The sequence below is a fragment of the Lynx canadensis genome, chromosome C2, assembly GCF_007474595.2.
Source record: "Lynx canadensis isolate LIC74 chromosome C2, mLynCan4.pri.v2, whole genome shotgun sequence".
Taxonomy (NCBI): domain Eukaryota; kingdom Metazoa; phylum Chordata; class Mammalia; order Carnivora; family Felidae; genus Lynx; species Lynx canadensis.
The window spans coordinates 103,974,618-103,999,087 of record NC_044311.2 but is presented as its reverse complement, the minus strand read 5'-3'; the positions used below and the strand labels follow the sequence as shown (position 1 = coordinate 103,999,087).

The 24,470-nt window shown below is 37.6% G+C and overlaps 1 protein-coding gene across 1 annotated transcript in view; it reads right to left on the bottom strand.

The window, feature by feature from the left end:
• Positions 1–10,831: 10,831 nt before the first annotated feature.
• Positions 10,832–24,470, bottom strand: part of IFT57 (intraflagellar transport 57) — a 54,022-nt gene continuing 40,383 nt past the window's right edge. The window contains exons 7-11 of the mRNA XM_030328974.1: positions 16,823–16,894; positions 15,816–15,947; positions 14,395–14,457; positions 12,651–12,717; positions 10,832–11,655 (exon numbers count right to left, since the gene is read on the bottom strand). Coding sequence (XP_030184834.1) covers positions 11,477–11,655; positions 12,651–12,717; positions 14,395–14,457; positions 15,816–15,947; positions 16,823–16,894 — 513 coding nt within the window. The 3' untranslated portion in view covers positions 10,832–11,476. The remainder of the gene's footprint in view (positions 11,656–12,650; positions 12,718–14,394; positions 14,458–15,815; positions 15,948–16,822; positions 16,895–24,470) is intronic.

The window sequence follows — 24,470 nt, the reverse complement described above, 5'->3', positions numbered from 1 at the left end:
TGAAGGGAGCCGTTTTAGATCAGCAGCACCTTCTGGAAATAATACTTGGAGGCTGCTGACAGGTTTCTGAAGGGCCATGCAGTTTTCTGGTATCTTGGGCTTTGGGGATTTCCCTCCAAGGTGTGGTCACTGCAGAAAGAGTCCCACCCAATATCCCTACCTACTTCCGCTTTCCCTACCAGCCCAGGCCTGAGGAACACCAGATCCTGCTCTCACTCTCCGTGACCTGACATTACCTAAGTTAGCGTTTGGTATCATACTAACTCTCTCTGATCCCTGGCCTGCAGCCCCTGGATGACACTCAAAAACTGCCACTTCCTGATTCCAGACTGGACTAAATCTTGACATCCCTGGGCAGACTTGGTCTTTGCCATCCTAGTCCCCTCCAAGGAAATAGAAGCTTGGTCCTTTTCTCATATTCCGTTTTAGTTTCTAGGCAGTTTCCTCCACCATCTCCCATTACAAAATATCCCATGCCAAATTTGACTGACAGTTTTTGCAGCTATTTTTTTTGGGGGGGGTTTTACTTATTTATTTTGAGAGAGAGAGAGAGAGAGAGAGAGAGAGAGAGAAAGAATACATGAGTGGGGGAAGGGCAGAGAGAGAGGGGAGAGAGAGAATCCCAAATGGGCTCTGCACTATCAGAGCGGGACTTGATGTCACAAACCGTGAGACCTGAGCGGAAATCAAGAGTTGACACTTAACCGTCTGAGCCACACAGGCGCCCCAGCAGCCGTCTATTTAAGTGTATCCACATGACAGTTTCAACATGCTTCAAATACAACAGGGTTCAGAGCAGCTACGGTCTCTGCCCTGACCTTGAATCTGGCTCCTCCTTCACATGTATTATGTAAGAAGGGTCAAAGGGAGCAGGCATAGAATAGTGTAGTTGTCAACACCACTGCCAAACTTCCTTGCATTTCTTCACTGATGCTTCTCTGCACAGTCATGCCTGACATCCTGTCTCCCTGCTCTTCTCAGCTCCCTCTGTACTGTTTGTGTGGCAAGAATTACTAAGGTTGGTACTAACTGAGTCGTTTGGGTCCATTTTTTCCTTCAAGGCACTGTGATGAATCATGTATTAACTTCCTTGCGACATAGTAGCTGGTCAATAAATGATAATTGTGATTTAAAAAATTATTGCACTCTAACCACCTTGATTTACTGTTACCCTTCAATGTCATATCATATATCATTATATTTCTCAGATTGAAGGTTTATGGTATAGTGCCTGAGTCCACTACTATGTGGCTTTGGGCCTGTTACATGGCTTCCCTGGATCTCAGTTTCATATCTATGAAATGGAAATATTAACTCACTCAGGAGCAAAATAAAATGTGATAATATAGATAAAATGCTTAGCATAGTGCTTGGCATCCATAGTGATAATGCTAGTCATCATTACTATCTTTGTGCCTCGGCTCACGTTGGCCCCTCTTCCTCGAGTGCTGCTTCTCCTCTTTTCCATTTTGCAAAATTCTGAAAGACCTGGATGAAACATCCTTTCCTCTCAGTGGATTCCTGTCTCCTCAGTTGTGTTGCACTGTATCCAGGTCTGTTATTAGGTTTTATTGTATCATGCCTACTTGATTTACCACTTCTCCTGCTTGATTCCTTATCTTGACATTCAAAATCTTCCGTTTCATCTTCCCTCTTTTCCTCCTGGTGTACCTTTAATCCTTCCTCTCTGTCACCTGATCCCTTAATGCCCTTCTGCACCCCCTGACTTTGTGTCTTTCCCTCTGTGTGTGTGGCATGGCCATTCCTCTTTTAACTTGCTCCTGGGTTTTTACTCATCCATCAAGGACCAACTCTATAAATTCTTCTTTGTTTTCTCCAAGTTAGAATTACTTCTTCACCCAACTTCAGTACCATTCAGTTTATTTCTCTATTATGAGACTTACCAGTATAACATTTTAGTTAATGCATAGATCTTTCCCATTAGACTGGGAGCTCTTGACGGGAGAGATTATGTCTGATTATTTGTTTCCTTCAGCACCTACTATTATGCCCCAAATATAGTAGTTATCCATCCCATTTTTGTTGTATTTGTATTCCATCAGTATACTAAATAGCATCTGCCTAAACCAAGTGGTCAGAAATATGAACGAAGGTAGCACTTCCAGATCATCAGCACCTTCCGTAAAGCTCATGGATTGCTGAATGGTTTCCAAGAGTCAAATGAATAAGTAGTTTAAAATCTGTCACAATCTCTATCTGAAATAAAATATCCAGTCATGAACGTAAGTATAGGCTAGCATTTAATGACTAATGAAGCCCAGGAAGCATAAGAGAAATCAGGTCATATGCAAGGGAAATACGTCAGTGAAACCAAGAAAAATGTAATAAACTCTGGCTACGATTTTTAGTCTCTGTGTATTATGTAGAATCATTATTGAAATTTATGGTTGTGGAAAACTGGCCAGTTTCAGTTTCAGCATGGTTGAGTCAGGGACATTTCCTGTTATCAATAGGAAGCTGCTATACAATTAAATGGATCAATGATGCAGTGAACTGAATTAGTTGTTTTTTTTATAGCAAGTAATTGGACTAGTTGTGCATCCTACATTTTTTTTCAGTTGTACAAGCATGATCTTTGAATCTATCGTGAGGGAGGATGCTTGGGCTGCTTTAGCCTATTGATTTGAGAGGCAGTAAAAGGAACTGGGTTTAGTTAGAAAGGCAGTAAAGTTACATCAATAAAATGGTACAGGGGATGCACATTTGACACACTGAGTGGCTTTATGGAGACTTAATGATTTTTTAGAACAATTTGCAAATCTGATCTAATTCAATTAGTACTATAATAATCTACCTTAAAATATGGCGGAACATTCTGTTATGTATTTACTGCATTTGGTTCTGGTCTAGAGAACATTATGATACTGCCTATAAGTGGTGTGCTGGTAAACCCGCTTTTTGTTTTGTTTTTGTCTTCTTTTTAAAGCCCTAATTTTTAGTGTTTTCCTATTTCCATGGTGTAAATACTCCCATTATGTGCTGGCTTTAAGCTACCAACAGTTTAACAACTGCTCTCAAAGTTTCTAAATATCTGACAATCAGCTCTTAGGAATTGGTACACCTTTGCAAATTATTTACTATAGGAGAGCCTGCTAAAGGTTTAAATTTGCACAATTTTAGGACTAAAATCATTCAGAATATTCTAGTCCTACTCCTAACTTTCCACAAAACAACAACAACAACAACAACAACAAAAAACTGACACTGAGGGTAAGTGATGTCCTAAAAGTCATGCAGAAAGTTACTAGCAGACTTGTGGTTGGAATCAAGGTGTCTGGATTCCCCATCCACTATTCTATGCAAAAGCCTTTGTATAGGGACTAGAGAAAAATAAGTACTCATTGGGCATGAATGGAAATGTGACTGTATACTGTTGCTTTGGGATTCGGATAGGAAGCATACGTGACAGGAGCTGTGAACATGAAGTTCCCATAGAGTTGCTCCAAGTGCATGGAGAACCAGTTAGGAAACTGAGGTTTACAATCTTGGTTTGAAAAGGGGCAAGCCACTTAACCTTTTTGGACATTGGTTTTATGATTTTTTTTAATTGGCAGTTTTTAATATTCGTATGTCTCAAACTCTAGTATCTTTTAAATAATCTCAGGTACCTATTAAAAGTCACCCCAAGTAGGGCTAATGTTAAGATAGTCCACGGGCCAAACGTTAAGAAACACTACTTTAGGGGCACATGGGTGGCTCGGTTGGTTAAGCATCAGGCTTTGGCTTAAGTCACGATCTCACAGCTCATGAATTTGAGCCCCACATCAGGCTCTCCATTCTCAGCACAGAGCCTGCTTTGGATCCTCTGCCTCCTTCTCTCTCTGCCCCTCCCCAACTTGCACATGCAATCTTTCTCTCAAAACTAAACATTAAAAAAAAGAAAAGAAAGAAAAGAAAAGAAAAGAAAAGAAAAACACTAGCTTAAAGAGCTCTTCAGACCTAAGATGCTTTATCTGTTTACTTGTAGGCAGGGACAATTTTTGCAGTGATAGCTCCCCAAAGTAGTTCTTCGATTAGCTGCATCAGAGTCATCTGAGGGGCTTTTTCTTTTTCTTTAAAATGTTTATTTTTTTGTATTTTTAAAAAATTTTTAATGTTTATTTATTTTTGAGAGAGACAGAGACAGAATGCAAGTGGGTTAGGGGGAGAGAGAGGGGGAGACACAGAATCTGAAGCAGGCTCCAGGCTCCGAGCTGTCAGCACAGAGCCCGACGCGGGGTTTGAACTCACGAGCTGTGAGATCATGACCTGAGCTGAAGTCAGACGCTCAACCGACTGAGCCACCCAGGTGCCCCTAAAATGTCTATTTTTGAGAGAGAGAGAGGGCAGAGGGACAGAGAGAGAGGAAGTCAGGATCTGAAGCTGACAGCAGAGTCTGATGCAGGGCTCAAACTCATGAACCATGAGATCAGAACCTGAGCTGAAGTCAGGTGCTTAACCAACTGAGCCACCCAGGTGCCCCTCACAGTCATCTGAGGAGCTTTTTAATATATCTGACTTCTCAGTCCCACCCAAGAACTATCAAAGAACTATCACGTAAGATTGAGGGGTAAGAGGGCTGGGAATTTTTTTTTTAAGTTGCCTATTTGATTTTGATGTCCAAGCAGAGTCAGAAACTTCAGAGGTTGCTAGCCTAGAAAATGTTTTGCAGGGTAAGAAAGTTGTAACTAGTTGTTAACTCTGACCCATAGAGATGGGGCTATGCACAGGAGCTTGGGGCCTCTCCAGTAGCATCTCAAGTAGGGGATGGGAAGGAGCAGGTGATGGATTCTGGGGTACTGATGGTCAACTGGAAAGGGTCCTTGCAGTATGAAGCAGTACAAGGACAAAGTATGGAGGGGCCCAACACAGCCCTGAAATAAGGTGCTGATGGTGAGTCAGTGAATCACAAATTTGAACTTTGCATGTCTGTATCAAACGTGCACAAATATGTAAATCTAACACTTGGGACACATTATTTAGGACACATTTAGATGAGCCCGGTTCTTATTCTCCTCTCTCCTGTATTTAAAAAAAAAGTCTTGTCAAAACAAACAAACAAACAAACAAACCAGTGAATCCAAATTGTTTTCACTCTTTAAAATGCCATTTCTCCTTTTAAAATATAAAGTTTTAGGATTTAGACTTGGTTGTTAGGCACATTGTTTTGAAAAAGGTAAAGCTATGATAATGGTTACTATTTGACCACAAAATAGAGCAGTACATTCTAACTACTATAATTATGTTGTTATTAAAGACTGCTTTAAAGGAAAAACAAAAAGCTGTTTTGGCCAGCATAGAAGAGTTTTAAGAAGAAAAACATTTGGCCATGTAATCCTAGGTTCTCTATAAAGTCTCCCAAATCTTCAAAGTCTACTGACATTCGAAGAGCATTGCATGCATGTTTTATCATCCATGCAGGAGAGTTGTGAACCAGGGTGACATGGGTCTCCTCGTCTTCCTAACAAAAGGTTGAAAATAAGTTTGTATACTGATTTTCACATGCTCATTTACCTAAATCTGCACTCAAAGAACGTTCTTGGATGAAAAGGTGATTACATATTTAAAAAAAATAATAATGGAACTATATTTGCTATTTGCAGATTCACAATGCAGATGAGAAGTTCTAAAGAAAATGAAACCCGTTTTTAACATTTTCAAATTTACTGGTTACAGAAATTTGTTTTTGTGTAAAACTCATGGGAAATGCTGACCTAAATAAGCTAGAGGGCAGGAGAAAAAACTTCTTAGAATTGTCAAAAACTATTCCTTATGAATCAATGATTATGAAGATATAAGATGTGTTCAGTGGGCCATATAATTTTATTGGGGAGTTCATATTATTTTAACAAGTTGATTTTCTTTTTGATTCAGGGACAGGTTAACTTCTATATAGAGCATATAATCTCCAAGAACCATCATTTCTTAAGCTTTATATTTTAAAATAACTTCAGCTTTATAGAAAAATTGGTAAAAAAATACAATGGAAAGGGTTTAATATCCAAAGTATATAAAGAACTTAAACAATTCAACATCAACCCCCCCCCCCCAAATAATCTGATTAAAAATGGGCAGAGGACCTAAGTAGACATCTTTTCAAAGGAGACATACAGATGGCCAAAAGACATAAGAAAAGATGCTTAACATCACTAATTACCATAGAAATGCAAATGAGGTAGATACCACCTTACACCTGTCAGAATGACTAAAATCAAAAACACATGAAATAACAAGTGTCAGTGAAGATGTGGAGAAAAAGTAATACTCGTGTACTGTTGGTGGGAATGCAAGCTGGTGCAGCTACTGTGGAAAACAGTATGGAAGGTCCTCAAAAAATAAAAAACAGAATTACCATATGACTCAGTAATTCCACTACTGGATATTCACCCAAAGAATAGGAAAACACTAATTCAAAAAAAAAAAAAAAAAGATATATGCACCCCTATGTTTACTGCAACATTATTTACAATAGGCAAGATATGGAAGCAACCCAAGTATCCATAGATAAATGAATGGATAGAGATGTAGAATCTATATCTATACACACACACACACACACACACACGTGTGTATATATACACACAATGGAATATTACTCAATCATAAAAAAGAATGAGATCTTGCCATTTGCAACAACATGGATGGACCTAGAGGGTATTATGGTAAATGAAATAAGTCAGATAGAGAAAGACAGATACCTAGGATTTCACTCATATGTGCAATTTAAGAAACAATAACAAAACAAACAAAGAAGAGACTGGCTAAAAAACAGGGTCTTAAATACAAAGAACAAACTGGTAGTTGCCAATGGGGGCACAGAGAGAGGGGACAGGTAAGATAGATAAATGGGATTAAGAGTACACTTGTCTCCATGAGCACTGAGTAATGTATAGAATTGTTGAATCATTATATCATACACCTGAAACTAACATAACACTATATGTTAATTATACTTCAATTAAAAGCTGCACCTCCTAAAAAAATACAATGAATTTCTATATGCCCTTCCCTCAGACTTCCAAAATGTTAACAATTCACCCATTTTCTTTATCACCCTCCTTCTATTCATATATATGTGAATATACAAACGCACACATACATTTACACTTTTTTTTCTCTGAATCATTTGAGAGCAAGTTGCTGACAGGATGCACCTTTACCTCCAAATACTTCTATATATTGGTAAAAACAAGGATATTCCCTTACATAACCATAGTACAAATATGAAAACGTTAACATTAACTTGATACTATTATCCAATCTACAGAGTTTATTCAAATTTTACCTGTCATTTTACAAAATGTTTTTTCTGGTCCAGGAATCCAAACTGGAATGGTTTGTTGCATACAAGTATGTCTCTTTTGTCTCTAATTTGGAGCAGTTTCTCAGTCTTTCTTGTTTTTCATGACCTTATCATTTTTGAAGAATATAGGCCATTTTGTACAATGTCCCTCCACTGGATTCCTCTGATGTTTCCTCATGATTAGATTCAAGTCATGCATTTTCAGAAGGAATCACATAAGTGTGTGCCCTTTTCAGGAGACACCTGGTGTCTATTTGTTCCACTACTACTGATGTTAACTTTTGATCACTTAAAGTGGCGTCTGCTAGGGTTTTTCTTTTGTAACGTTACCATTTTTTTCTTTGTGGAATAGTTTGAGACTATGCAAATATCCAGATTTTCATTAAACTTTTACCTAGTGGTTTTAGCTTTTGTCAACTTAAAGAGGTAAACTGAAGCAAACTCAAATGACCAGAAATTGAGTTTATTCAGGAATAGCAGAGGAACTACAATTCAAGACACACATGCAAGCTACAGGTGAATCTGTTGAGAGTTCAGGGAGGGCTGTATTTTTGAACGAGGAGTGCACAGACGGGAAGGCCAGAATCTGAGCAATCAGTTCACTGGCTTAAGGATGGGGAGAGACTCTTGGCATATGTTCACTGTTCAGGAGATAAGACTGGGTCTTCTAAATTTTTTAATGTTTATTCATTTTTGAGAGAGAGAGACAGAGACAGAGCACGAGTGTGGGAGGGGCAGAGAAAGAAGGAGACACAGAATCTGAAGCAGGCTCCAGGCTCTGAGCTGTCAGCACAGAGCCTGATGTGGGGCTCGAATCCACAAACTGTGAGATCATGACCTGAGCCAAAGTCAGACACTTAACCAACTGAGCTGCCCAGCTGCCCTAAATCTGGGTCTTCTATAAATCAGGCATTTAGGAGAAATCATTCTCTCAGTTCTTAAATTATGTTCTGAGGGTGCATAGCATAAGTGAGAGTCCTGTTTCATATCCTCTGGCTTTATTTATTTATTTACTTATTTAGAGTGCCTGTGCATAAGTGGGGGGAGGGAGGGGCAGACAGGGAGGGAGAGAATCCCAAGCAGGCTCCATGCTGTCAGTGCAGAGCCCAACCTGAGGGTTTGATTTCACCAACCTGAGATCATAACCTGAGCCAATACCAAGAGTCAGAAACTTAACTGACTAAGCCACCCAGGTACCCCCTTCTGGTTCCATTTTAGATTGAAATACTTTCACATATCCTTTGATGATTCTTGCCTGAAACAATTACTATGGTAATCGCTAGATGGCAATTTCTAAATGTAATATTCTTTTTACATTAGCTATCATTCTGTTGTAAGGAAGACCTCTCTTCTATTGATTCATTCATTTTGTCAACATTAAAAATAAAATACCCACTTATATTACTAGAAAAATGAGTGTATTTGGAAATAGCAGGGGAATTGCAATATGGGACATGCAAGCTATGGTGAACCACAGGCAAATCTGAAGAGACAAAGGGAAAGTCAGCTTTTACTAGGTTAGGAGGAAATTGGGGAGGGTTGTTTTGAACAAAAGTTCATTGCAAAGAGCAACAGTTTAAGGTTGTGGCAGTTTCTCACTGGCTGCAAGCAATGGTTAGTGCTTTGTCACTGGGCCAGGAGAGATTTTCCTTTTTTTTTCTTAAAAGCAGAAAATGAAATTCCTGTGTGAAAAAAATGTCTTTCCTTGTCAAGATAATTCTTATCTTCCTTCTCTCTGCTGATCATGCAGGCTGCAACAAGTGGGATGTGCATGAGAGCTCCCCCCTTCAGGGCTTTCTGATTCCATTTTAAGTGAGGTTTCCTTGATTAATTTTCATGATCTATCTGAATGGACTCACGATTTCTTGTTTTATTCTGTGGGCTAGAGTTCATTACTATCATTATTTAATGTCCAGTTGTCCCAGATTGGCTGGTAGGACACCCCTCAATCTGTGTCCTTTAGCCATTTTCCCATCATTCTTTGAGCCCTTCTTTACTTTCTGGCAGAACGAAATATTCCCGATTCATATGGTGCTTTCCCTGCCCCAGCCCAGAAGTCTTAGTTTTTCTAAGAAGGCTGTTTTTGGTTTTTTTTTCAGTAGAAAAATTAAAAACCAAGATCTGAGGGAAACATCCTGTTACTGAGCTGTCACTGATTCTAGGCCCTCTTAGACACAGAAATCGTAAATGCATGCATATATGTACACATGTGTTTCTATATATTTATATATTTGTTAATCTGTATGTATTAAAAAACCATGAGTCCATACTGATGCTTCCAACTCCAATCTAATACCACAGGGTAAAAAAACCCCATCATTTACAGTTACTATCTCAAAACTGTGTCAAAACTCATAGGCTTAAAGTCATTAAATTTGCCATGTTGTGGAATAGGAACTATGAGACATTCTGGCACTGGGTAATAATGCCTGTCATCCACCCATTCCTTTACTAACCTGTGCTCCGTGTGCTAGGTACTTGAGTAGAATTATGGAAATGAAAAAGACATCCTCCCTCTCCTCAAGCAGCTCGGACTATTAGGGTAGAAGACAATAGATAATCCCAATGCAATACAATCAATTCTGTATCAGAGGTATTCAGTGTTCTATGAGAACACAGAGGAGGAGTAACCAGCTCAAATGGAGTAAACTGGATTATTTCAGAGAAGAAATAAAAATAGGTTGCTCACACTACTTATTGGAAGAGTTCTTAGATTACTGCATGTTTACACAAAGTGAAGAGTGTACTTTGCTTCTGAGCAAAAGTATATTTTATGGAGAGCTCTGATTTATTCAGAAGGATTCTCTGCAATTGATTGAATTCACCAAAAAACTGTGCAGCCATGACAGTACCTATGCGAGTAAGCTCCAAGGGACTCAGTGTTAGCTTGTGGGACCAAAGTTTGGGTTTCCCTCTTTCTTCTAGGCCCCACTCAATAACCATAAAATAAGGGAAGGAAAATTTTGGAGTTTTTCAAACTATTATCCCAAACTAAATGAACTGACTTCTTTGTCATTGTATTGATTATCACCCTCTTGGGTCATAGAAAAGTTTATACATACTCCTTTTCTTTTAACTAAACTTAAACTCAAGAAGAGTATGAAGAAAAATATTTGCGCGTGTGTGTGTGTTACCTATAAAGACTAAGACAAAAAATTGGGGAGATAAAATATTACGATAAAAATTGAAAAGGGGATTTTATTATTTTTGTTGTCCTATACAAACATAGTACTCTTATCAAAATTCACCAGATTTTCTTTTCTTCTTTTTAAAACATAAATGCAGGCTATCTTCTGGTTTGTGCTCTCCTCACCAGTTTCCCCCAGATGTTAAGTCTGGTCATGCTAGTATTGCTTATTTTAGCAATTTAGCAGTCCCAGAGTAGAATTTTGCTCAGTAAGATGTGTAAGGAAAAATCACTGACACTGGGAGGCTGATCTTCACGTGTCTTGCTGTCTGCCATTCTGCTATAAATGATTCTTTAGTACAGCCGATACCACAGAAAAAACTAGAACTGAGACACGTATATACTTTTTTTGTCACTAGAGTCAAACATGCCTGAAATGTTTATTAGGTGACCTTAGATCAGAGAAGATACAAAATCATTTTAGTCATGACATACTCATGATAGATAATAAGCTTCAAATGTTAATAAGAACACTGAACTTTTTTCATATGCTTTTTAAAAGAAATGTGATTTTAGGTAACCATAAAGCTGAGGCAAGGGTAGTCCGGGTTCTTAAAAAAGAATCCCCAGCCATCACTAGCTGCCACTGGGCACAGAGGCAACTGTGGTCACTGCAGAGGTGGACCAAACTGAAGGTGCCAGGCTCGTGTCAAAGGTCCATGTGGTGTCAGCAGCCGCCGCACTACAGAAGGCATGGGTCATGGACATTGGCTTACATAAGGAACAGTAAGAAAAACATGCCACCAGGTGGGGGCTTTAACATACGTATTGATTAGTGAAAGTTTCTTTCAAAGTGAGAATTTTTAATCACCTTATTATGTTCAATTTAAAGGCTTTAACCATCCATTATCACGATACAATAGGTATGTGTATATATGTAAAAAAACACCCACTGAACGTGCTTTAATTGTGTTTTGAAAATCTATGCAACGTGAAATATACTTTGATATAAAAAAACAACTAAGAAGCATGAAAAACAGTATATTTTAATAAGAGCCTACTGCAGATTCTGGAATGACTGTCGCATGCATGTCCCTAGTCATGTTAGATTTCTCTTTCAGTTTTGATTGGAGTAATGTGTGTTCTACAACACCGATTCTGATGTCCATCTGAACAGTTTCTTGCTTCAGCTTTGTTAAACTCTGTTTAATCTTCACCAAGGGAGCTGCAGAATGAAAATAACATGCAATAAAAATGTATATTTGGAGTATCAGTGTATTACAGAATTGTATGACATTTTCCTCACTTTGTCTGAAGACAAAAATGGGGTTAAAAACACAGCCGACAATGTACTGGCATTCACACAGTTTTGCGGTGGTATTTTAAACACCTGAGATTTTCAGGAAGGGAAATGATGCAGCATTTGATGTGCTACGGCTGAATTTCCTTTCTTTTCTAGGGGAGGAGTTGTTAAAAGGGTATTTGAGGATGTCTTTTAATATTTTTTATGGGCTAGAATATTTGTCTGAAGGAAAACAGATACAACTGGAGAAAAAAGAAAGAATTACCTGTGAGACACAGATAATGGGCTCATTCAAACATAGCAAAATCTTCATACATCCCCTTTTAAAGGATCCCTCAGTATATACAATTAGAGCTCTAGAAAATCTTTCTAGAGCACAGAAGGGCCTTAGGCAATCACCCAGGGCCATGTCAAAGTCACTAGCTCATGATGGAGCATGATTAGTAGAGGATTATTAATTCTTCTCTATTTGACCCCTGCCCAGTCAGGTCTACCAGGGGGAGAGGAAGAAAAACAAAGGTCGTCCCGTCCCTGCCTCCAGGCCGTGTGGGCACGCACTTAGTGCTCTTTTGTACATAAAATGGAATAATGAAGCTCATTTGATGAAAACAGAAAATATTATTTTCTAAAAACTGGAATAACAAAGTATATACTAAATATTTCCCACTCTATCTCTGAATCAGTGCAGTTTGAATCAAAAAATCTTAAATGAGAGTAAAAAAAAAAATGACTCTTTTCAGCTGATTTATAAGGAAAAACTGATTATCAGATGCCATCTCTGTACCATGTACTTACCTCTCCTCAAATTCACTTTAAAAAGCAGATTCCCTATTTTCTAATACCATTTTGTTAAACAGATTTCTTGAAGACATATTCTCGTCTTGCTCATTTTCCCCTTAGGATGAGTGTGCACTCACCGCCGTCAGTCATGCTGCTGCCTTTTTCTTCCATTTCCTGCTTTACCTTTTCTAGTTCTTCTGTAACCTTTAATTGAAAAAAAAAAAAAAAAAAGTCTTCATGAGCTCTGAATTTTAGTAAAATCTCCAAAATTACTGAATGATGTATTAAGAACATTTGGATATAATACATCTGTAAAGGGATATAAAGATCTTAGGACTCTTCTGGACATAATTAGAATAATAAGATAAAGTATGCAGACACACTAGGCTTTTTATCTTCTGAGAGTGCTTCTAAAATTAACTTCACCAAATGACTGTCTCAGATTGTCATGTGACAATGCAAATGGTTCGGTTGTCATTAATGGCATGTAAAGCTTGCCGTTATCCCCTTGCATCTACCATGCCAGTCTTTAATAATCAGTTACTAATTAAAATAGTATACACATCCAGAGAAGATTTTGGATTTCCGAGGTTTACTAGGTATCTTAATATTATAGTCTTATAAGAAAAGATGCCACTTTTTCCTGTACAGGACACTAAAAATAATGTTTATAACATATGGCTGCATATAAAAATATGCTAACTGCTCTATCCAAACCAAGAACTCCAAGAGGCACATCGTGCTGTCATATTGGCTCTTATCTGTACTCTACGTCATACTCAAAATTATACTACTGTAACTTCTATTAGCAAAATTCTAATCTAGTACGTTATGTTTAAAAAATCAAAAAAATTTTAAATGACTAGAACTAAGCCATACTTATTGTAACTTAGTAGGCTTTATTTTTATCATACTGGTGAGTAAAAACTTCCTTGGGAATCAAGTGCTCATTCAAGTAAAGCAAATTAATTTTTTTTAGGCACCTGCAACGTTACAACTGGGGATAACTACCTCCTGCAAAAGAACTAAATGGTTCCCTGGACTCCCTTCAAGTGTTAATTTACCTAACATTAAGTGAGCACTTTACTTCTACATAACGTTTTATTTGCCTAGAGGCACCACAGGATTAGAGTCTAAATATTTCTAAAGTTATATTTTTAGTATTTTAAAATAACTATTTATGCCTCAAATAATCCCTATAAAAGGAGCTTAATTCTATTATATAGAAAAAGCCCATGACAATTACACTGAACTGTAACCAAAGATAATCTTGTACACTGGTTACTGATCTTGTAAGATTTTTTTTTCCTCTCAGCTCTTCATTAAAAAAATTGGAATATATATTAGATCTTACTCTCTTGCAAGATAATGAAAATAAATACAATAATATATGCAAATGTTTCAGAAGTTCCCAGAAGGAAAAGGTTACAAGCCACTTCTAGTTTGTGGGTAGAGAAATACTCAGGGTCACACACATCAGGAGCGATCACTAAAAACAAATCTTATTATCTTACAGACTAACATTAAAACTTGTTATAAGCCATTTAAGCCAGTGCTTTACCTACGCTTCTATATATTAATTATAAATGTTATGTTTTTAAAAAGATTAAGGAGGGTTATAAATGTGCTAATATTATCAGCACGTCCTATGTTCAAGTGAATAAAACAACTTCAGGCATTTTATGGAAATAAGTAGTACATAAATACATCACTGGATTCACTGATAAGAAAACTAGGGATTTTCTCCTAAAGAAAAGGACTTAAAGCCACAGGAAGCAGTTACTCAAATAACGCACGGTTGTAGCAGTATTAAACTACCAATGGCTCTGAACAGCCAGGGCTCGGCTGACGGTGGGAAAAGGGCAAGGGCACAGTGTGTACCTCAGACAGGAGCCTGGTCCTCTCCGTTACTCCGCCATTACCCTGCTGGTATCGCTCCCTTGCCTAAGGGAGAAAACATTTTGTTTAATGACAAATTCAAGACAGAAGCAGATTACTTAAATATGACCTCTTTGTGTTTGCAATTTCTGCATATCATTTTATGACACCCCCCCATTTGTGAATACATTTGTGAAAGTGACATTTAACTGTAGCTATTTTATAGCGCTAATAGGCACCATGTACTTAAACTAAAGTACTATAAAATGATGAATGACCTTAACCTTCACATACTGATGGTGTAACTCACATGGGCATGGTGCACAATAAAAACTGTCCTCGGCTATTCCCAAACAGTTTAGGAGAGTAGCTCTTGGTCGATCTAATTTGCATGCTATGCAGAGAAAACCAGTTCTAAAAAATCAATCATAATAGAGCATCAGGATGAGCTATTAATAAGGATTAACAAATGGTATGACAGTATGGAATATGTTCTTGGGAACTAATCTAACAATTATTTAATATCAATGCTTGACAGATACACAGTGGTTTTAACCAGAGACTTTTACAGCATTTTGGAAGTAAAAACATCCATGGGTAGTTGTGTATATCAGGGAATCATTTGTTAAATAAATAACGTAATAAAAAAGTGAAGATTATTTTGTTTGGTCTTTGAGAACTTCTGAAAGTACAGAAGTTATCTCAAGTTTATTTCCATTTTTTTCCTTCTTCTACCCCTTTTTGCTGAAATAAAAAAAAATGTCTTCAACTGACATTTGCAGGTGTTCTTACTAGTCTCCCTTCAACAACAGAAAAGAGGGGCATCACTCCCAAGGAAAGCCTTGAGATCCCAACTGGGGTACAAAGGACTGCTGCTTTCAAAGGATGAAGGTTTTATTTTATTTTTTTGGTGGAAATTCTAAAACCTTGAAAGGATTAAAAAATTTGCTCATTAAATTAATTAAACTGCTTGTCTTTGAACGTGTGTTGCTTTCATATTCCTTATTATGTGGCTGTAAGCCATTAAGGCAAGGATGTCTTTTCCCTCTGACACATGTAAATGCATACTATTCTTTTTCCTCCTACTCATACGGTAAATTAACGGCAGACTTAGAAACAAAACCAGGTGTCCTGACACTCTGTTCCTGTTCTAAGTAATGTTCCCCAACAATACATGCCTTCATTTATTTAAATCAAATGAAGAAACGCATTTAAAGACTTCTAGGAGATAATTTCTATTTCATGTAACATGAAGATGACAAGTTCTATTGCCTCACGTGGCTTCCTAAAGTAGGCAGAGAATCCATGTGTTGCTATTTGTGAAAAGCATTTCACGATTCTCAAATGAAAAGTGCTGTATCAAGTTTGGGAATTGGGGTCACCAACTGAAATAAATCCCTGGGGATCTATCATTCCTAAGTTACCTCACTCAGTTGGGCTTGAGCTGCACGATATTCTTGAACCAAGTGCTCAAGCTGATTGTTGATGTACTTTTCTCGGCTGCCGATCTTTTCCAGAGTCCTGCTAATTTCATTATGAAGTTTATCCAAAAATCCCTAGAAATTCCATAGGATTTTAGTAGATAAAAAAATTCACAAATATATTTTTCAAAAACAGTATGAGACGGGCTAAATCTCCTTCAATCCATCCCACAAATTCTCAACCACTTGTGAAAAAGATAGCTTGTAATTTTCAATAGCAAAAGAAGTCTGTAATGAGAAATATTTTAGTCACACATGGCAGAATGTTAAAATAAAAAGGCACCTGGTAGTGTTAGTCAATTCATTAGTCCTTATGCATATCTATATTGTACGTGAGTGGAATCTGCTTTATAGTTCACAAAGTAGGTAATGGAATAGCATGACTTTCTTGTAGCACAGCTCAAAGACGACTAGAATGTTCCAGTTGGAGGAAGGTCCTTAAATTTATAGTTCTAGCCTGGGACCCATAACTTCTCATTCCAACTTTGCTTCTTTGTGACATCCTCCAAAAAGTCCTTATTTCTGGCCAGAGCAGCCGCAAGCCTATGGAAGTTGGAGGTTCTAAGCATTGCTGGGCTGGCATTCTGTTATCCTTTGGGATCCAGAGAGGAAAGAATGATGAAATGTTGAAATGATGAAATATATATATGTGTGTGTGTGTGTGTATGTGTATATACATATAGTGTGTATATATATATATGTGTGTGTATATATATATAGTAGATATATCTCTAATGTGTAATATAGTATATATTATATTTCTTTTGAATAAAGTTACCTTTCTTTCTTTAGTTAGTTTAAGTGTTAGGGCTGTTGAAATGTAATATGGTACAATATGTAAGATCCTCTAAGGCAAGGATTGTCTTTTTTTCCTTTCACGTTTTCCTTTAGTAAGTGTTCAACAGATGATTAAAGTACATTGATTGATTCACCTGAAGTAATTCACATACCTTGGTCTCCTTTAGAGCAGATTCAATTCCACTTTTATGTTGGTGCATTTGGTCAACATGAATTCTCCAATCCTATGGGCACAAAAGCATATAAAAACAAGTAAAATATATATTTCCTTCTTTCCTCTACTTTTTTTGTCATCATATCCTTTATTTTAATTACTTTGGTTGTTGCCCTATTTCAGGTAGCAGTGTCCTATATATAGCTTGCAATCTGATTATAAAGGAATATGTGTAGAGCACTTTAGGATAAAAGGCTCTAAATAAATGTAAATTATTTTGTGTGTTCACAGAGTGATGTCTGACAATTTGAATATAAATTATTCCTGCACTGCTGGTGGTTAATATTTATGACTACCCATCAAAATGAAAAAAAAAAAATCTAATTACTAGAAAAGAAATACTTGTTTAAATAGTAACAACTGCCAGAGGCAACTCTGGAATCAAGTATCATATATCAAGGATTAGTTTGTCCCCTGAAAATTAAGCGGGGGCCCTCTTCAGGAAGACTTTTCCTTCTTAAAAAAGGAAATCTATAATGATTATTAGAGTTCATATATTTTGAGATAGATCGGAGTACTACTAGGCTGACCCAAATTAGTGTGTTAAAATCTATGCCAGTATTTTAATTACAAGATATCTTTAAAATTTTTTTGTTTACATTACTAAAGGTAATAATTTTAAGACTGGAGAAACACCCATGATGAGAAAAAATACTATGGTATAAGCTGAAGTGATGGAACCAGGAGATTCCTCAATTACACATATCTGTTTGCATACCCTGATACTCCACTTTGCTATCTACACTATTTTGTGAAGAGAAAATTATATTGTGAATTGTCCTGTTCTACTGATTCCTTAACTTTGAAACATGGGCTAGTGACTATAGGGTAAAACAACCTTTGGATACTTCACACATACCTATCATAAAATTACAAAATATTAGAAAACCTCAAAGAGCATCTAGTGTCACCTTCATCATTTCACAGATAAACACTAACAGGCCCAGTGACAGAAGGGGGCACACCCAAGGCCCCACAGGTAGTGGTGCACCTGGATCAGAAGCCAAATGCATTCATTCCCACACAACACATTTTGGCAGCTCAGAGTTAATCAAAGGAGCAACTGGCTACTTGACACCAGTGAGGGTGCTACAGTGGAGAACAAATCAGCACTTTCTTTTGTCCTTAAGCATTTTTCTATCTCATGAGCAAAAAATATCTCAGACTATGAGAGCCGGAAAGGACCTTAAAGATCATCTACTCATCCATTTAACAGTCATCTGGTGCAACGTTTTCATTTTACAGTTGAGGGGACTGTTCATCACCCGTGACTATGACTAGACAGATTTGGCAAGGAAACAGGCCTCTCCGACTCAGCCAGTCAACAGTGGAACAGGGAGGAGACGACACTGCCTGGCCTGCTGCACTGGACCAAAGATGGTTCAGCCTCAAAAATGGAAACCTGTTTAAGCCCAAGCAAGCATCCTTATGAAAGAAAATGAACCTAAGAAGTTAAAATTATATTAGTAATTTTTCTTAAAAAGGACTCATCCTGCCTGATTCCAAAAAAAAATTCGTAAGCTTAATAAACACCAAGCTTAAGTATTCCTACAGTCCTGGTAGACACGTATGTATATGTATAAACACATTATCTACCTACATATACTTACATATATAATATTATTTATAATTGATGTGTTTCATATAGTTTGTGTTCTGCTTTTTCTACTCAGCATTCTTTTTTTACCCAGCAAATGTCCTGTTCTGACAAAGTATTTCGAGAGAAACAAACATGCCTGGTCATGTATGGAGAACTACGATGATTTACACTGATGTTAACTCCATGGAGGAGCTGGCATTTCAGTGGAACCTTGAAGCATGGGTAGCATTTCAAAAGGCTGGAAAGGGGTGGGAGAGAAAGGGTATTTTAAGTTGAGGGAGTAACAAGAAAAAACAGGAAAATAAATAGGGAATAAGTAGCCCAGACTGGCTAGAGTATAAAACACAAAGTTCTTGGGGTGGGGTGGTGTGGGGTGGGGAGGATGAATCATGAGGAAGCAAAGCTGGATAGTAGGTTAAGTTAGATCGAGGGCTTTAACTGAGGAGTGTGGGTTTTATTATGTGGATAATGAAGAGTTATATTAAAGATTTTTGGTCTCAGTTTTAAAGACAGGTTTGTGTTTTGAGAAAAAAAATAACAGAGGGAAGGACTGATTAGACAGGCAAGAGACTGAAGGCAAGAAGGCAACCAGTTAAGAGGCCATGTAATGGTCCACGTGACAGGTTAGCAAGGTTTGCGGTAAAGCAGTGCCTGTAAGAATGAAAGGGGAGGGATGAATTCAAGGGACGTGGTAGAGACAGAACTAGCAGGAATTGAGGACTCAGGGCAAGTGTGCGGTGGCTAAAGTGGGGGTGGGGTAGTAGCCAGAAGGTGTCTTAAAGGTTTCCAGCCTTAGGAACTAAGAGAATGGTAATATCACAGTGTGATAAGAATAGTGTAGATTTCGGGGAGTCAAAATGGACTTTTTAATATGATAAGTCACTGGGGCATTTGTGTATTCTTACTGCCTTTTAAAGTGGGAAGCTAGTAATGATTTATCATTATCTGCCACACAATGTGAATGTTTGTTTTATTAAAATCTAGATGGACACATTTCCTGATGTTCAGTCATAAAAAAAGCCTTACAAATGTTCTAACCTTTTAACCCAGCAACTTCACCTCTAGAAATTATTCTCAAAGAAATAACTGGGGATGCACACAAAGATGGATATGTAAGTTCTTTGTAAAACAGCTCCCTAAATATTTAACTTTCTACATATTTGCCAGCAGAAGACAATTTAATTTTGTAATTTTTGTAAAGGAAAAATCATGCCATATGATACCATTTTTATAAAGCTCAACATGAAGCAAAGTTCAGTGATACACTGTGTGCAGATGTACACTTACGTGAAAACACTGAAAAAAGGAAGAGGAAGAAGAAGAGGAAGAGTTAGAGGAAGCAGCAGCTAATGACAATACACAAGACACAAGCTTGAGGACAGTGGTTACCCATGGGAGGGAAAGGGCAGCAGCAGAGGAACACAGGTGCTTCAAGGGCGTTGTAACAGTCTAGTGCTCAAACTGAGTAGTGGGTTCATGAATGTTTGATATATTATTGGGCTTCGTAATTATATATGTATTGTATACCGAAATGTTAAGTTCATGCTTTCAAAAAAATTTACTCAGCAAAAATGCATGCTAGCTACATATAGTAAAGTGGAAAAACATTCCCCACAGAATACACTGTTAGGTGTCCAATTTAGTAAAAATTAATATTTGTGCATATTTGTATGTGTGTGTGTTAGGCCAGGAATATGAACATTGATGTTTATGATTTTTTCTTTATCCTTCCAAAGTTTTCCAAATTTCCTACAAGACAATTTTTAATCATCGGGGAAAAATAAAGTCAAAAACCTCCTGGATATCCAAGAAGGTCTTGAAAGGGGTTTAAGATAGCAGAAAATATAAGTGATTATACTTGTAACATTTTAAAATCACAAATATAAAAAGACAAATATGTAGCTTTAAAAAAACTACAACTGTGATGGTTAGAAAGTTTACAAAGGCTTGTGGTAAGAATGAAGACCTGATGGGTTTTAAATGGTATGTAAGGACTTGATCCTCAAAATAAAACAGTAAAAGAAACCGTTCAAAATGATAGCAATTCTTACACTGGTAGTGCATCCATTAGGTCACAGTGCACTGGTATATGCCTTTCCTTATTTGAGACTCACACAGGTTTGGAGTGCTGAGTAGATTTCTCATCCCTTCTTTTTCACTTCTCTGCTTCCCTGTAAGAGCGTTCTGTGATTTGCTGGCTGGTTGTATACCACCCTGCTCCACTGATGCTGACCTTAGCCGTGTGATTCTCATTGGCCAGTGCAACAGTGGTGGACATGGCCTATGCCAGGACTGTGCAGATGCTGTAAGAGGCATCCATCAGCTCTCTTACCCTTTCTTTCAGCCATGATAATAGACACACCCCACAGAGGGGTTATGCTTTCCAGCCTGGGTCTGGGAATAAGAAACACGGAACACAGCAGGAGTAGACCCACAGCTGAGCCACACGTGAGCAGACGTGCATCTTGAGTGAGCGTAAATGTATTATTATTATTACCGTAAACCACTGTCATTTGGTTTGATACACTGTCATTTGATACAGAAAAACTGACTATATATACATTTGTATAGGAGGAAAACCAAGAATCAGGTAAGTTAAATAACCTTTCCAAAGTTTCATGTCTGGAAAATGGAAAGCACTCCCAAACCAGTGAATTTCCACATACCATGTGATGAGGGAAACAAAGGCAAGAAAAATGTAGTTTAAATTAAATCTCCTACAGCTTGCATCCCAGATAGATACCAGAGACATGCGGCGTGTAACATTCCTCAAGGAGTTTATGGCTGCCTTAATGCCTTAGTGTTTACATTTCATTAAAAACTAAAAGCAACCTTATCTTACCATAGCTGCATCTCCAGGGTCCTGTAAAGCCCTGCTTTCAGCATATAGAGATTCCTCAGAAAAGTATGTTGTTATCTCTATCCCCCTCCCTCCACAAACTTAAAAGTATGTATTCAGTCACTCCTCACAATCCCGGTGCAGTTTTCTGCCCATGGGTCCAGTTCCCGTGCTATAAAATCACCTTTTTGCAACAAAAACGTCTCAAGAATTCTTAGCCATGTGCTCACGAACCCCACTTCAAATTTCATCATGATATACTGCTTTTCTTTGTGATAAAATGAACTACAGAAGAGTACCTAAGGCAAACCAGTAGTTCTTTTTGTTATATATCAAGTGGGACCACCTGGGCTGCTGGAGTTTACTGGTCACCGGTTCCGAAGCGCTCTAAGTGTGTTATTAAGCTCGTTTCTCCTTTCTATTGAAGTTGAGCTTTTCACTAATCCAGCACATTTACCCTCTCTGAGGAAATGAGAAAACTAATAATGCTGCAACATATAATTTCTTTAGACTTTCTATTTTTTAAAATCCCTTCACATAAAATCTCGTATACTTCTGTCACTTATGAGGGAGACACAAAGGTACTGTGGTAACCATAACCTCCTCCCCACTACAAATTCTTTAGTGACAAATTACGCATCTCCCTTTTTCAAAGCCTGGAGAATTACGATGACATCCTTGCAGATGGCGAATCACAGGATACCATAAAATCAAAATGTAGATTTGGTTGCAGCCACGAAGGTGACTGGCAAGACTATATAGATCTCTGGGTTTTACTTCAACAGCACCTGAATGATTTCCTTTGCATATACCCAGACTCTTTGTTTCTTTGTCTGGGTCTCCAACTCAATGCGTAAAGCTCCTCTCTGAAATGGCTGCTGAGATAGAGACTGAACCACCAGCTAGGGATGGCAAATGCAACTTTTATCTGTGTATACATTTCACTAATTTACAACTTGTGAAATGTCAAACTCAGTTTCTTCCCCAAGTTTGAACTTCTTTATGTGTGGAGAGGCAGAGTGCCAAAGGACTCTTGACACAAAAAAGCTGAGGAAGGCACCTTTGATGTCTTTTCCTGGGCTCAGAAGTCCTTGCTCCAGCACAGCTGAGGCTCAAGGTCCCGGCTCTAGTGGCACCATGGCTGCGGCCCCCAAGAGCAGGAGCGGGGTGTCAGGATTCTCATGTATTCTGAATCGCTCTCCATCACAAAAACGTTACTTCTGCAATCTACCCTACCTTTTCCCTCTATTCTCACTGGTTCTTCCCCAATTCTGTTATGAATAATTACTAATGGAATGTTCTGTTTTTCACTTTTGTTCTAGTAAATATAAAAATAGTTACGAGGGTTTCTATGGGCTTTTGCATATATGCACAGACACTTTGGGCTCCCTCCATTTAAGATGCCTCACCGCATTTTTCTCATTAGGCCTCTGTTTCAACTCTGAATTCATTTTCTCTGTGGATTTTCGAGATCACTCTGGGGAAGAAATCCTGTACCTCCATTTCACAGATTGGGTAACAAATTGATGTTGTATGATTTTTACCATGTCAATTACAAAATGAATAGGAAACCAAATGTCCTTTCTCTCACTTACAGATTTTCCATTACACTGAGCTACTTCTTTCATTTCCTTGCTTTGTCACCCAATTTCAATAAGGAGCACAAGCAACTGACAACTTTCAATTCAAGTCTGCACATAAAAATTAATGTTTCTTAGCTTGGTTGTTTTGCTACAGCATGGATGCTACAGGAGATTTCCTGCTTCTAATCTGCTGTGGATGAACAATCTGTTTAACCAACCTTGTTAGAATAATCTCTGAAACAAACTATATGTAAGTTCCAAAGAAAGATTTATCAGACTCTCCTATAAATAAAATACATAGTTTTATGTGATTTCTATTTTGGCTACTTAGAAGCCTTTTTCTATTTCCTTCCTTGGGGATAGAGTAGTAGTTCCCCAATAGTCATATCCAGTCTGAGATCTTTTTTACGTCTAATAATAGCTTCAAGGTTAACATTCAAATAATGTCTAGTATGTGTCAGGCACTACATCATCACATGTAACTCTCTTAAAAACTCTAGTAAGATGAGGAAATTGAGACGGAGCTACTTTAAAGTAGCTCACAGGCAAATCTTGCAAAGACACTATATCAGTCCTTATCATTTCCCTGAGGAAACGCAGTAAAGTAGAACTAAAAATTTTAAGGGGGTAATGGTTAAAGGAGACTTTAGTTTTATCTGTAATATTTGAATATTCCCAAGAATGTATTTATATATCAACTGTATAGTGAAAAAATGAGTTTAAAATGGTTTTAGGGTAAACATATGCAACTGAAAACTTTCTCACAAAGAAATACCCAGACCCAGACAGCTTCATCAGTGATTTTTCTCAGACATTTAAGAATAGCAACAACTTTATACAAATACCAGAGAACAGGGGAAAAAAAAAAAAAAAAGGAAAGCAACTGCCAACTTGTTTTATGAGGCCTGCATAGCATGACACTAAAACCTGACAAAGACACCTAAAACAGATGAAAAATTACAGATCAGTATCTTTTGTAAACATAGATATAAAAATTCTCAACAAAATGCCAGCAAATCAAATCCAGTAATATATAAAAAGGATAATACATCATGATTAATTTGCATTTAATCCAAAATGCAAGGTTAGTTTAATACTCAAAACTCAATCAGTATAATCCACCATAACAAAAGAGGAAAAAAAGAAATAAATCCTATGATCATCTTCATAAATGAAGAAAAAAATCATTTGAAAAAAATCATTTGAAAAAATTGACCATCCATACATAATAATAACTCTCAGCAAACTAGGAACAAAAGGGAAGCTCCTCAACCCAGTAAAGGATAGTTATAAAAGTCAAAGTTAACATCATACTTAATGGTCAAATGTAAATTTTGAAAGCTTTCTCTCTGCTAATAGCACTTATATCTAATATTATATCAGACAAGATAAAAGAAATAAAAGGGATAAGGCCTGTAAAGAAAGAAATAAGAGGGGCACCTGGGTGGCTCAGTCGGTTAAGCGTCCGACTTCGGCTCAGGTCATGAACTTGCGGTTTGTGAGTTCAAGCCCCGCGTCGGGCTCTGTGCTGACAGCTCAGAACGTGGAGCCTGTTTCAGATTCT